The sequence below is a fragment of the Leopardus geoffroyi genome, chromosome D1 (genome assembly GCF_018350155.1).
Source record: "Leopardus geoffroyi isolate Oge1 chromosome D1, O.geoffroyi_Oge1_pat1.0, whole genome shotgun sequence".
NCBI classification, from domain to species: domain Eukaryota; kingdom Metazoa; phylum Chordata; class Mammalia; order Carnivora; family Felidae; genus Leopardus; species Leopardus geoffroyi.
In genome coordinates, this window is record NC_059329.1 from 106898449 (window position 1) to 106911861 (window position 13413).

Sequence of the window (13413 nt, forward strand, 5' to 3'; positions counted from 1 at the left end):
TACAGCTTGAAGTCTGGTATTGTGATGCCTCCAGCTTTGGTTTTCTTTTTCAAGATTGCTTTGGCAATTCGGGGTCTTTCCTGGTTCCATACAAACTTTAGGATTGTTCTAGCTCTGTGAAGAATGCTGGTGTTATTTTGATAGGGATTGCATTGAATATGTAGATTGCTTTGGGTAGTTTTGACATTTTTTTTTAAATGTTTTTTTCAACGTTTATTTATTTTTGGGACAGAGAGAGACAGAGCAAGAACAGGGGAGGGGCAGAGAGAGAGGGAGACACAGAATCGGAAACAGGCTCCAGGCTCTGAGCCATCAGCCCAGAGCCTGACGCGGGGCTCGAACTCACGGACCGCGAGATCGTGACCTGGCTGAAGTCGGACGCTTAACCGACTGCGCCACCCAGGCGCCCCAGTTTTGACATTTTAACAATATTTGTTCTTCATATCCAGGAGCATGGAATCTTTTTCCACTTCTTTGTGTCTTCTTCAATTTCTTTCATAAGCTTTCTATGGTTTTCAGTGTATAGGTTTTTCACCTCTTTGGTTAGATTTATTCCTAGGTATTTTATGGTTTTTGATCCAATTGTAAATGGGATCGATTCCTTGATTTCTCTTTCTGTTGCCTCATTATTGGTGTCTAGGAATGCAACCAACTTCTGTGCATTGATTTTATAGCTTGCGATTTTGCCGAATTCATGGATCAGTTCTAGCAGTTTTTTGGTGGAATCTTTTGGGTTTTCCATATAGAGTATCATGTCATCTGCAAAGAGTGAAAGTTTGACCTCCTCCTGGCCAATTTGTATGCCTTTCATTTCTTTGTGTTATCTTATTGCAGAGGCTAAGACTTCCAATACTATGTTGAACAACAGTGGCGAGAGTGGACATCCCTGTCTTGTTCCTGACCTTAGGGGGAAAGCTCTCAGTTTTCCCCATTGAGGATGATATTAATGTTGGGTCTTTCGTATATGGCTTTTATGATTCGAGGTATGCTCCTTCTATCCCTACTTCTTGAGGGTTTTTATCAAGAAAGGATGCTGTATTTTGTCAAAAGCTTTCTCTGCATCTATTGAGAAGATCGTGTGGTTCTTGTCCTTTCCTTTAATGATGTGGTGAATCACATTGATTGTTTTGTGGATATTGATCCAGCCCTGCATCCCAGGTATAAGTCCCACTTGGTCATGGTGAATAATTTTTTTATTGTATTGTTGGATCCGCTTGGCTAATATCTTGTGGAATTTTGCATCCATGTTCATCAGGGAAATTGGTCTATAGTTCCACTTTTTACTGGGGTCTTTTTCTGGTTTTGGAATCAAGGTAATGCTGGCTTCATAGGAAGAGTTTGGAAGTTTTCTTCCATTTCCATTTTTTGGAACAGCTTCAAGAGAATAGGTGTTAACTCATCTTTAAATGTTTCATAGAATTCCTCTGGAAAGCCATCTGGCCCTGGACTGTTTTTTGGGAGACTTTTGATTACTAATTTGATTTCTTTACTGGTTATGGGTCTGTTCAAATTTTCTATTTCTTCCTGTTTCAGTTTTGGTAGTGTATATGTTTCTAGGAATTTGTCCATTTCTTCCAGATTGCCCATTTTATTGACATATAATTGCTTGTAATATTCTCTTATTATTGTTTGCATTTCTGCTGTGTTGGTTGTAATAGCTCCTCTTTCATTCTTGATTTTGTTTATTTGGGTCCTTTCCTTTTTCTTTTTGATCAAACTGGCTAGGGGGTTGTCAATTTTGTTAATTCTTTCAAAGAATCAGCTTCTGGTTTCATTGATCTGTTCTACTGTATTGTTGTTGTTGTTTGTTTTATTTTGTTTTGTTTCAGTAGCATTGATTTCTGCTTTAATCTTTATTATTTCCTGTCTTCTGCTGTTTTTGGGTTTTATTTGCTGTTCTTTTTCCAGTTCTTTAAGGTATAAGGTTAGGTTGTGTATCTGAGAACTTTCTTCCTTCTTTAGAAAGGCCTGGATTGCTGTATACTTCCCTCCTATGACTGCCTTTGCTGCATCCCAGAGCATTTGGGCTGTGATGTTATCATTTTCATTGGCTTCCATGTACTTAAAAAAAATTTTTTTTAATGTTTATTTATTTTTGAAGGAGGGAGAGACAGAGTGTGAGTGGGGAAAGGGCAGAGAGAGAGAGGGAGACACAGAATCTGAAGCAGGCTCCAGGCTCTGAGCTGTCAGCACAGAGTCCAACGCGGGGCTCAAGCTCACAAACTGTGAGATCACGACCTGAGCCAAAGTTACATGCTTAACTGACTGAACCGCCCAGGCACCCCCATGTACTTTTTAATTTACTCTTTAACTTCTTGGTGTTAGCCCATTCATTGTTTAGTAGGATGGTCTTTAGTTTCCAAGTATTTGTTATGTTTCCACATTTTTTCTTGTGGTTGATTTTGAGTTGCATAGCACTGTGGTCTGAAAATATGCATGGTTGATCTCGATCTTTTTGTACTCGGTGAGGGTTGATTTGTGTCCCAGTATGTGAAATATTCTGGAGAATGTTCCATGTGCACTGGAAAGCAATGTGTATTCTATTGCTTTAGGATGAAATGTTCTGAATATATCTGTTAAGTCCATCTGATCCAGTGTGTCATTCAAAGTCACTGTTTCCTTGTTGATTTTCTGTTTAGATTATCTGCCCATTGCTGTAAGTGGAGTGTTGAAGTCCCCTACTATTATGATATTATTATCAATGAGTTTGTTTATGTTTATGATTAATCAATTTATATATTTGGGTGCTCTCACATTTGGAGCATGAATGTTTACAATTGTTAGGTCTTCCAACAGACACATGAAAAGATGCTCAACGTCACTCCTCATCAGGGAAATACAAATCAAAACCACACTCAGATATCACCTCACGCCAGAGTGGCCACAATGAACAAATCAGGAGACTATAGATGCTGGAGAGGATGTGGAGAAACAGGAACCCTCTTGCCCTGTTGGTGGGAATGCAAATTGGTGCAGCCACTCTGGAAAACAGTGTGGAAGTTCCTCAAAAAATTAAAAATAGAACTACCCTATGATCAGCAATAGCACTGCTAGGAATTTACTCGAGGGATACAGGAGTACTGATGCATAGGGGCACTTGTACCCCAATGTTTATAGCAGCACTCTCAACAATAGCCAAATTATGGAAAGAGCCTAAATGTCCATCAACTGATGAATGGATAAAGAAATTGTGGTTTATATACACAATGGAGTACTACGTGGCAGTGAGAAAGAATGAAATATGGCCGGGGCGCCTGGGTGGCGCAGTCGGTTAAGCGTCCGACTTCAGCCAGGTCACGATCTCGCGGTCCGTGAGTTCCAGCCCCGCGTCGGGCTCTGGGCTGGTGGCTCGGAGCCTGGAGCCTGTTTCGGATTCTGTGTCTCCCTCTCTCTCTGCCCCTCCCCCGTTCATGCTCTGTCTCTCTCTGTCCCAAAAATAAATAAACGTTGAAAAAAAAAAAAAAAAGAATGAAATATGGCCCTTTGTAGCAACGTGGATGGAACTGGAGAGTGTTATGCTAAGTGAAATAAGCCATACAGAGAAAGACAGATACCATGTGTTTTCACTCTTATGTGGATCCTGAGAAACTTAACAGAAACCCATGGGGGAAGGGAAGGAAAAAAAAAAAAAGAGGTTAGAGTGGGAGAGAGCCAAAGCATAATAGACTCTTAAAAACTGAGAACAAGCTGAGGGTTGATGGGGGGTGGGAGGGAGGGGAGGATGGGTGATGGTATTGAGGAGGGCACCTTTTGGGATGAGCACTGGGTGTTGTATGGAAACCAATTTGACAATAAATTTCATATATTGAAAAAAACCCAAAAAACAATTGTTAGGTCTTCTTGGTAGATAGGCCCCTTAATTATCATATAATGCCTTTCTTCATCTCTTGTTACAGTCCCTATTTTGAAGTCTAGATTATCTGATATAAGTATGGCTACCCCAGCTTTCTTTTGTTGACCATTAGCGTGATAGATGGTTCTCCATCCCCTTACTTTCAATCTGAAGGTGTCTTTAGGTCTCAAGTGGGTCTCTTGTAAACAGCACATAGATGGATCTTGTTTTCTTATCCATTCTGTTACCCTATGTCTTTTGATTGGAGTATTTAGTCCATTGACATTTAGAGTGAGTACTGAAAGATAGGAATTTATTGCCATTATGATGCTTGTAGAGTTGGAGTTTCTGGTCATGTTCTCTGGTCCTTTCTAATCTTTTGTTGCTTTGGGTATATATATACATCTTTTCTCCCCTCAGAAAGTCCCCCTTAAAATTTCTTGCAGGGCTGGTTTAGTGGCCACAAACTCCTTTAATTTTGTTTGTCTGGGAAATTTTTTTATCTCTCCTTCTATTTTGAATGACAGCCTTGCTGGATAAAGAATTCTTGGCTGCATAGTTTTCCAATTCAGCACATTGAATATATCCTGTCACTTCTTTCTGGCATGCCAAGTTTCTGTGGATAGGTCTGCTGCAAACCTGAAACGTCTTCCCTTTGTAGGTTAAGGACTTTTTTCCCTTGGTGCTTTCATGATTCTTTCCTTGCCTGAGTATTTTGTGAATTTGACTATGATATGCCTTGTTGATGGTCAGTTTTTGTTGAATCTCATGTGAGTCTTCTGTGCTTCCTGGATTTTAATGTCTGTGTCTTTCCCCAGGTTAGGAAAGTTTTCTGCTATGATTTGCTCACGTAACCCTTCTACCCATTTTTCTCTCTCTTCATCGGCTGGGATCCCTATGATTCTGATGTTGTTCCTTTTTAATGATCACTGATTTCTCCAATTCTTAAATCTTGCTCTTTCCCTTAGTTTCCCTCTTTTTTTTTTTTTTTTTTTTTTTTCTGCTTCGTTATTCTCCATAAGTTTGTCCTGGCCAGAGGCTATTCTTAACAGTTGAGAAAGACTTGGTCTTGGATGCCTATCCAAGTGAGACCACTGGATGGGCTCTATGGATACCTGGATTCCCTTGCTAGACTTCCTGGCTTAATGGGAATGGAGGCTACACCCAGCAGTTGGGCAGGACTGTGAATATGCTTTCCTTCCCGGGCAGGGCCGCATAACCAGCTCCACAGCTGGTATAGTTTGTTGGCTGGGGACCCAAATCAGGCAGAGCTACCAACTGAGCTCTCTGTCAAGATGGGGCCTCCAGCTCAGCTCTGCAGATGGGCAGAAAAACTGGCTGGGTTCTCTTCTCGATGCCACTGCAAATAGGAATATGGTCTGTCAAGATCTAAGCACTGGTTAATGTAAGGTTTGTCCCTTCTTCATCCCTATCTGAATCCCAGTGGTGGAGCCCTGCAGTTTTCCCCAGTAATCCCCATGAGGTGATACCTGGCTGGACTTTCTGGGAAGCAACTCCCAATGTTCAGGGAACTGATGTCTACCTTGAGTTCTCTTTTTCTCCCTGGAGAAACTGTAGGCTCAGGATGGAGTTTCTCAGTGTGGTGTCGTGCTGGCATGGAGGTGGGGCAATATGGTCAGAGTGTAGCCACTCCTCTTGCTCTTCTAATGTGATCTTGTGGTTCCAGTGTTGCTTCAGCCTCACTTCTGGGTTCTGGGATTTTCACAATGGTGTCTTTCTATGGACAGTTGCCAGTTGATCTTCTTTTGTGGGGGACTGAAGTTGGGAACAGCTTATGTTACCATTTTGATGACGTCACTCTCCCATATTATTTTTTTGTATATAAAACAATTTTTAATTAGCAGAAGCTTAAAAAAAATGGGAAATAGTTTAGTAGTTGCCAAAGGTAGAAAAGGGAATGACAGAAGCAGCAAAGAGGTATTACTTATAACAGTACATGAGGGATACGAGTGGAGATAGAACTGTTTGTTACTTTGATTGAGGTGGTGGGAACACTAAGTTGCACATGTGATAAAAACCATATAGTAGTAAACACACACACACACACACAGACACACACACACACAAGTACAGGTAAAACTGAGGAAATCTGAATAAGATCAGTGGGTTTGTATCAGTACCAATATCCCAGTTGTGATATTATACTATAGTTTTGCAAAATATTACTATTGGGGGAAGCTAGGGGAACTGCACACAGTTTCTCATATTTCTTACAACTACATGTGATTCTACAATAATCTCAATAAATCTTTCTTGTCTTTCTTTCTTTCTTTCTTTCTTTCTTTCTTTCTTTCTTGTAGGCTTCACGCCAGTGTGGACCCCAACACAGGGCTCAAACTCACGACCCTAAGATCAAGACCTAAACTGAGATCAAGAGTTGGACATTCAAACCACTGAACCACCCAGGCACCCCTCAACAAACATTTCAATCAAATATTAACTAGTGACGCTTGGGTGGCTTAGTCATTATTAAGCATTCGACTTTGGCTCGGGTTATGATCATGTGGTTCCTGGGTTCGAGCCCCACATCTGGCTCTATGCTGACAGCTCAGAGCCTAGAGCCTGCTTCAGATTTTGTGTCTTGATCCCTCTCTGCCTCTCTCCTGCTCGTGCTCTGTCTCTCTCTTTCTCTTAAAAATAAACATTAAAATAAATAAATAAAAAAAATAAAAAATACCTAAGGGATTAGAAGTTTATATGCAAACCGTAAGTACAAGAAGCTTGGAATGGCTATGTAAGTATGAGAAAACACGTGCTTAAAGTCAAGGAACACTATCAGAGATAAAGAAGCCTCATTCATAATGATGAAATCGCCAGTTAATCAGGACTCTAAACACTAGCCCTGAAAAGATCTTCAAGTATATTACATAAATTTAAAAAAAAGCTTGAGAAAAGAAACCCTTATGTGAACTTACCACTGCCTTCCTTCTGTATCTACATTGCAAGGAATCTAAGATTCCTAAGGTGATTGAAACTGAAGTGTCGTATCAGTTACCAAAATGTAGTAATTGCACCACATTTCACTGTGTTTTGATTAACAACAAAGGATCTTATTTATTATCTTAATCTAAATTCAGCGCTAAACAAGAAAAGTATTTGATTTTTCTACACAACCATTCTTTTTTTTGTCGCTCAAGTTTCATTTTCCGGAAATGGTTGAAGTCTGCACAGCAGGCTTATTTTAGTTTATTTGGGGGGTTAAATACACGACAAAGTCCAATGCTAATTTCAGAAGCTGCTGTGAAAGGTCACTAAGGGGAAGCACATTCAGAGATTAAAATTTTAAACAGATTTCTTTGTCAACAGAAGTGTCCCTGGTATATAATTTTCTCTTTGGCTCTGCTGAAAAATTAACACTTCCTGGTTCCAAAAGGTCTGGGGATCCCGTTTCCACTGCTCTGCTGCAGGAGTGATGCGAGTGAGGTCCATTGATAAGAAGCTGGTGTGAGGTCACACTGATGTAGTGTGAGTTAATAAAAGGAAGCCTTTTTGTCCCTTTGAATTTATCTCCATAAAGTCATTGTGTCTCCTCTGGAGGATCACCTGTTCATACTCAATGGCCTTTCAGGAGCTCCTGGATCAGGATGGTGGCCTGGGGAAATTCCATATCCTTCAGATAATTTTAGTTCTTCCCTTCATGCTGATGCTATTATGCCATATGATTTTGGAGAACTTCACTGCAGCCATTCCTGGTCATCGCTGCTGGGTGAACATCCTTGACAATGACACAGTCTCTGATAATGATACTGGGATCCTCAGCCCTGAGGCCCTCCTCAGAATCTCCATCGCATTGAACTCAGAATCGAGGCCAGAGAAATGTCAGCGCTTTATCCATCCCCAGTGGCACCTTCTTCATCTGAATGGAACCTTCACCAACATGACTGAGCCAGACACAGAGGCCTGTCTGGATGGCTGGGTTGATGACCAAAGCTCCTTCCTCTCTACCATTGTGTCTGCGGTAAGAGGCCCCTTTTACCTCTTGTGACTACTAAGTCTGGGTATTTAGGATGACAGAATAAGCATGATTCAAGTGTTCAGTTATTGTGTAGGTATTGCAGTCAGTCAGCTCTCTTTCATTGTTTTAGCAAATAGTGATTGCTTATCTTCTTTTTTAAAACATTTTTTTAATGTTTATTTATCTTTGAGAGAGACAGAGACAGAATGTGAGTGGGTTAGGGGCAGAGAGAGAGAGAGGGAGACACAGAATCCTAAGCAGACTCCAGGCTCTGAGCTGTCAGCACAGAGCCTGATGTGGGGCTCAAACTCACAAGCTATGAGATCATGACCTGAGCCGAAGTCGGACGCCCAACCGACTGAGCCATGCAGGTGCCCCTAAAACATTTTTTAATGTTTATTTCTTTTTGAGAGGGGGAGGAGGCAGAGAGAGAGAGGGAGACACAGAATCCAAAGCGGGCTCCAGGCTCTGAGCTGTCAGCACAGAGCCTGACACGGGGCTTGAACCCACGAACTATGAGATCATGACCTGAGCCAAAGTCGGATGTTTAACTGAGCCACCCAGGTGCCCTGTGATTATTATCTTCTTAATTGGCAAGCACTTACATTGAATTTGAGGCCAGTGAAATCAACCAACTAGACGTGAATTCCATATCAGGGGTCTTTAAATGTAAGGTGAATAGTAATGATTTGGCAAGTAAATACTTGATATAATGTATTATTTTTTGGTCACTTGTTCTCAGCCTAGTCGCAAATTGCAAATACCTGTATTAATTAAAAAAAAAATCTCCATGCCCTGGATACTTCGCAGACAAGCAAATCAGTGTATTTCACTCTAGGTGAGAAATGCAGGCATCGGTATTCTAGAAAATCTCCTCAATGTTTTCAGTGTGTGACCAAGATTGAGAACCCCTGAGGTATGGAATGCTAAGTGAACATAAAGATTGTCCCTAATATAACCTAGAAGATTTAGTTGAGGATTTCTAGAGAAAGTCATGCTTAAATTGAGACTTGGATGATATAGGTAAGTAAATGTAGGAGAGGGAGGCTGGAGAGCATGTCCGCTGATGGTTGTGGCAGCAAGTGAACACTGAGGGACTGTGAGCTGCTGTGAAACTCCCCTGTGCTGGTTTCCTTCTCTTCCAGTGGGACCTCGAATGTAATTATCAGTCACAGAGATCAGTTGTTCAATTCCTATTCATGGCTGGAATGTTGGTGGGAGGCTTCATATACGGCCATCTCTCGGACAGGTGAGTGTCTCCAGCTCACTGCTGCCCTTATTCTATGGTGTTTTCATCAGCTTATAATGAACTCTTTCATAAAGAAGTCTTTACTGAGTTCCAATGTACAGTTTATACCGTTGTGGGTTGCCTCGGTTCCCAGGGAGCTAGAGATGGAGGTGGAGAATTAGAGTGTGTGATAAGTGCCATTTTGCTGCACAGATATCTCTGTACAGGACACAGAAATGATATCTCCATGAGACAGACCTGGGGGCATTTCAGAACAGTATTTATAGGGAGGTACCATAATACTTTCCATTTAGAAAGATGAGAAGGAGTAAACTATGGGCAGGGAGGGAAAGGTACTCCAAGACGGGGGTTCAGCCTGTTTGAAGACAGAGATACCGCACAGTAAGGAGATAGAGATCTTCAGCATAGACTTCAGCAAGGCTGACAGACATGTGCAGAACTCTCTACCTGACAACAGCAGATTACACATGCTTTCCAAGTGTATGTGGAGCTAGACTGCATTTAAGGCTCAAAACCAGGAATCAGTAGAGTTCAAAGGATCAAAATTATTCAAAGCATTGCCTCTGATTCCAACAGAGTGAAACTACAAATCAGCAGCAGAAGCAAAACTGGAAAATTTACAAATTCATGGACATCAGCCAGCATGCTTACAAAATACCAGTGGGTCAAGGAAGAAAGCACCAAGGAAATTAGAAAATACTCAGCGATGAATTAGATAAAAAATTCAACGTACCAAAACTTATGGGATGTAGTGAAGGCAATGCTCCGTGGGAAATTGATAGCTATAAATACCTACATTGAAAGAGAAAAAAGAGAAACACCACGTCCACAAGAGGGAAGAAGAGGGGGCCCCAGCCTTATCTCCACATAGTAACAAGGATATAATGGTCATCCACAGACAAAATGCCTTTGTGGGAACCATGGGATTCAGGTCAGAGGTTTCAAAAGCTCAGTAGAGGCCAAGACTGAGAAGAGCAGCCTTGAGAAGGCAGGCCTACACTCTAGCAGCAGGCCTACTGATCATGGTCTTGGCTAGGGACCTGAAAGGAGCCTGCCCCCTACAGACCCAGTTCCAGACCCACTTTTCTGTGATCCTGCCACAAGCCTCATCCACCAAGGGACCCAGGAAGCGCCCTGTTCATTGGTGACCTTGATAACAGACCCACTGATCTCAGACCTTACCACAGACCTTGAAGCAGCCCTGTGGCCCTGCTCTCCAGGGTCCAGGGCAGTCTTGCCAGACCAAGGGCCTGGCAGGAACCACACCAACCCATATCACCAGTAAAAAGCCCACTAACCTGGCCTGACTGTGGACCCCACAGCAGCCGCACGACCCAGCTTCAGCTTCACCCAACCATGATCTCGGAAGCAGTCCTATCAGTCTGGGGGACTCAGGAGAAGGTCTTTATCTGACAAAACCAGTCTATGAAGTCAGGACGTGTCTGCTCCTTTAAATGTAAGGCTATGTGATCATGAAGAATCAGGCAAATGAGACACCACCAAGAGACACTAATAAAGCCCAGTAACTGCCCCTAAAGAAATGGAGAGTCATCAACTTATTTTTTTAATTATTATTGAGAGAGAGAGAGAGGGAGAAAGAATCTTAAGCAGCCTTCACGTTCGGCATGGAGCCCAACGTGGGGCTCCATACCACAACCCTGCGATCATGAGCTGAGGCCGAAATCGAGTTGGATGCTCAACCGACTGACCCAGGAGTTCCCCTTTTTTTAAATTATTATTTTTTAAATTTTTCTTAAAAATATTTTTTGATGTTATTTATTTCTGAGAGAGAGACAGAGACAGAGAGACAGAACATGAGTGGGGGGAGGGTCAGAGAGAGAGAGAGGGAGACAGAGGATCCGAAGCAGGCTCCAGGCTCCGAGCTGTCAGCACAGAGCCAGACGGGGGGCTCAAACCCACAGACCATGAGATCATGACCTGAGCCAAAGTCAGACACTTAACTGACTGAGCCACCCAGGTGCCCCATTTTTAAAAATTTTCCCATCAACTTCTTGAAAATTCAAAATACAGTAAAACCTTGGATTCTGAGTAACTTGTTCTGTGAGTGTTCCACAAGGCAAGCAAACCTTTCTAACAAATTTGAACTTGGTAAACGAGTGATGTCTTGCAGTATGAGTAGTATGTGATACCAAATGTCACATGATCACAACTGAACCAATGGTTCTTCTCTCTTTCTCACTGTGGGATTGTGGATGATTATCTCCCATGCTCAGATGCTTGATCTCAGGCCACAGTGTTTGGCAAAAATCAGTGCTTTTTCAGAATGTTGGAAGGTGCCCACAACTGGCCCTAGGGTATTTTTTTGTCACTTCAAAGCACCTATAGACAGTCCTTTGCTTTTCTATACGAGAGTAAGCTGAGGAATGCTTTGCTTCATTCTTTGTCAGGCTTCCTGCAGATGTAGACCCTTTCCTCTGCTGCCTTATTGCCAGTTACATTAAATACGGTATATGACAAAAGTTTATTAATACCGTATTGTAGTCAACATCCATGTAAGTGTATTCAATGGCCCCTATGCGGAAAAAGGTTGAAAAGAAAGATGGTAAGAAACAGATGACTATGGTGGAAATTAAGAAGGAAATGACTGAGAAGTATGAATGAGGTATGCGATGGCTGAAATTGCAAGATTTTATGAGAAGTCTACCTCTGCATCTCATCTGCAGAGGAAGAGAAGAAAGAGGCAGAGGAATCCCTCGCTTCATATGACATTACAGAGATGAGTAAAATGTGGGAAACAGTGAAAAATTTTGTAGAAAAGCACCACCCAAATAAGACTGTAGCAGTGAGAGTGATGTTTAGTGACAATGCAATGTCACATTTGTGTGAAATCCTCAAAAGGAGGCAAAAGCAAGAGTCATTGGATAGGTTCCTTGTTAAAGCTGCATAAAAAGAAAAAGATTCCACTGAGCCAACAGATACCAGTGATTCCGTTAGTGTTAGTGACAGTTGTCCTACACGATAACCCTCCTCTCTCTTATCTCCCTCACACCAGCCATGAAGGTTTTCAAAGGTAAGTGCAGGTTAATTTGTTTATTTTTCTTTACATTTTGTGTTTTCTTTGTTATTTTATATTATATTGTAATCATTTTTTTTTTTTAAATTTTTTTTTTTCAACGTTTATTTATTTTTGGGACAGAGAGAGACAGAGCATGAACGGGGGAGGTGCAGAGAGAGAGGGAGACACAGAATCGGAAACAGGCTCCAGGCTCCGAGCCATCAGCCCAGAGCCCGACGCGGGGCTGGAACTCACGGACCGCGAGATCGTGACCTGGCTGAAGTCGGACGCTTAACCGACTGCGCCACCCAGGCGCCCCTGTAATCATTTTTATATGAATATTTTGGGGTTGTGGAACAAATCATCAGAGTTTCCATTATTTCTCATGGGGAAATTCGCTTTGATATATAAGTGTTTTGAGTTACAAGCATGTTTCCAGAATGAATTATGCTCACAAACCAAGGTTTTACGGTAATTATCTTAAAGAAGTTCAAGAAATATAAGAAAGACAGATAAACAACTACATGAAATCAGGAAAACAGTACATGGACAAAATGAGAAGTGTAATAAAGCAACAGAGAACAAAAAAAAAGAACCAGATAAAATCCTGGAACTGAAGAATCCAGTGACTGACCTGAAAAATTCAATAGAGAGCTTCAACAGCAGACTTGATAATGCAGAAGACAAAAATAAGTGAACTTCAGGAGAGGTCTTTTGAAATTACCCAGCTAGAGGAAGAGAAAGAAAAAAAAATTGAACAATAGTTCAAAAAGCATATGAGATGTATGGGGCAAAATCACATAATGTATGGGGGACAATGAGATAATGTATGCATCATTGGTGTCATAGAAGGAGAGGAGAGACAGAAAGGGGTGGAAAGCTTAAAGAAAGAATGACTGAGATCTACCAAATCTAGGGAGGGAAATGGACATCTTGATTCATGAAGCCCCAAAGTTCTCAAATAGGTAGAACCCAAAGGGGTCAATGCCAAGTCCAGTAGATCTAAATTCTGAAAATTTAAAGATAAAGAGAGAATTTTGAAAGCAGCAAGAAAAAAGCAATTTGTCACATACAAGGAGGCTCCCAGAAGACCATTGGTAGGTTTCTTAGAAACCCTGCAGGCCAGGAGAGGGTGAGATGATGTATTTAAAATATTGAAAGAAAAAACCCTGCCAACCAAGAACACTTTATCTGGCAAAACTGTCTTTTCATACCATATGATTTCACTCACATGTGAAATTTGGGAAAAAAACCCAAATGAACAAAGGAAGAGAGACAAACAAAAAAGACTCTTAACTATAGAGAACAAATGGGTGGTTGCCAGAGGGCAGGGTGGAATA

General features: G+C 41.6%; 1 protein-coding gene across 1 annotated transcript; it reads left to right on the forward strand.

Moving 5' to 3' along the window:
• The first annotated feature begins 7409 nt into the window (after positions 1-7409).
• LOC123600556 (solute carrier family 22 member 10-like) lies at positions 7410-13073 on the forward strand. The gene is made up of 3 exons (XM_045482583.1): positions 7410-7811; positions 8954-9057; positions 13028-13073. Exons 1-3 carry the CDS (start codon positions 7410-7412, stop codon positions 13071-13073), a joined length of 552 nt encoding a protein of 183 aa, XP_045338539.1.
• The last annotated feature ends 340 nt before the right edge of the window (positions 13074-13413 follow it).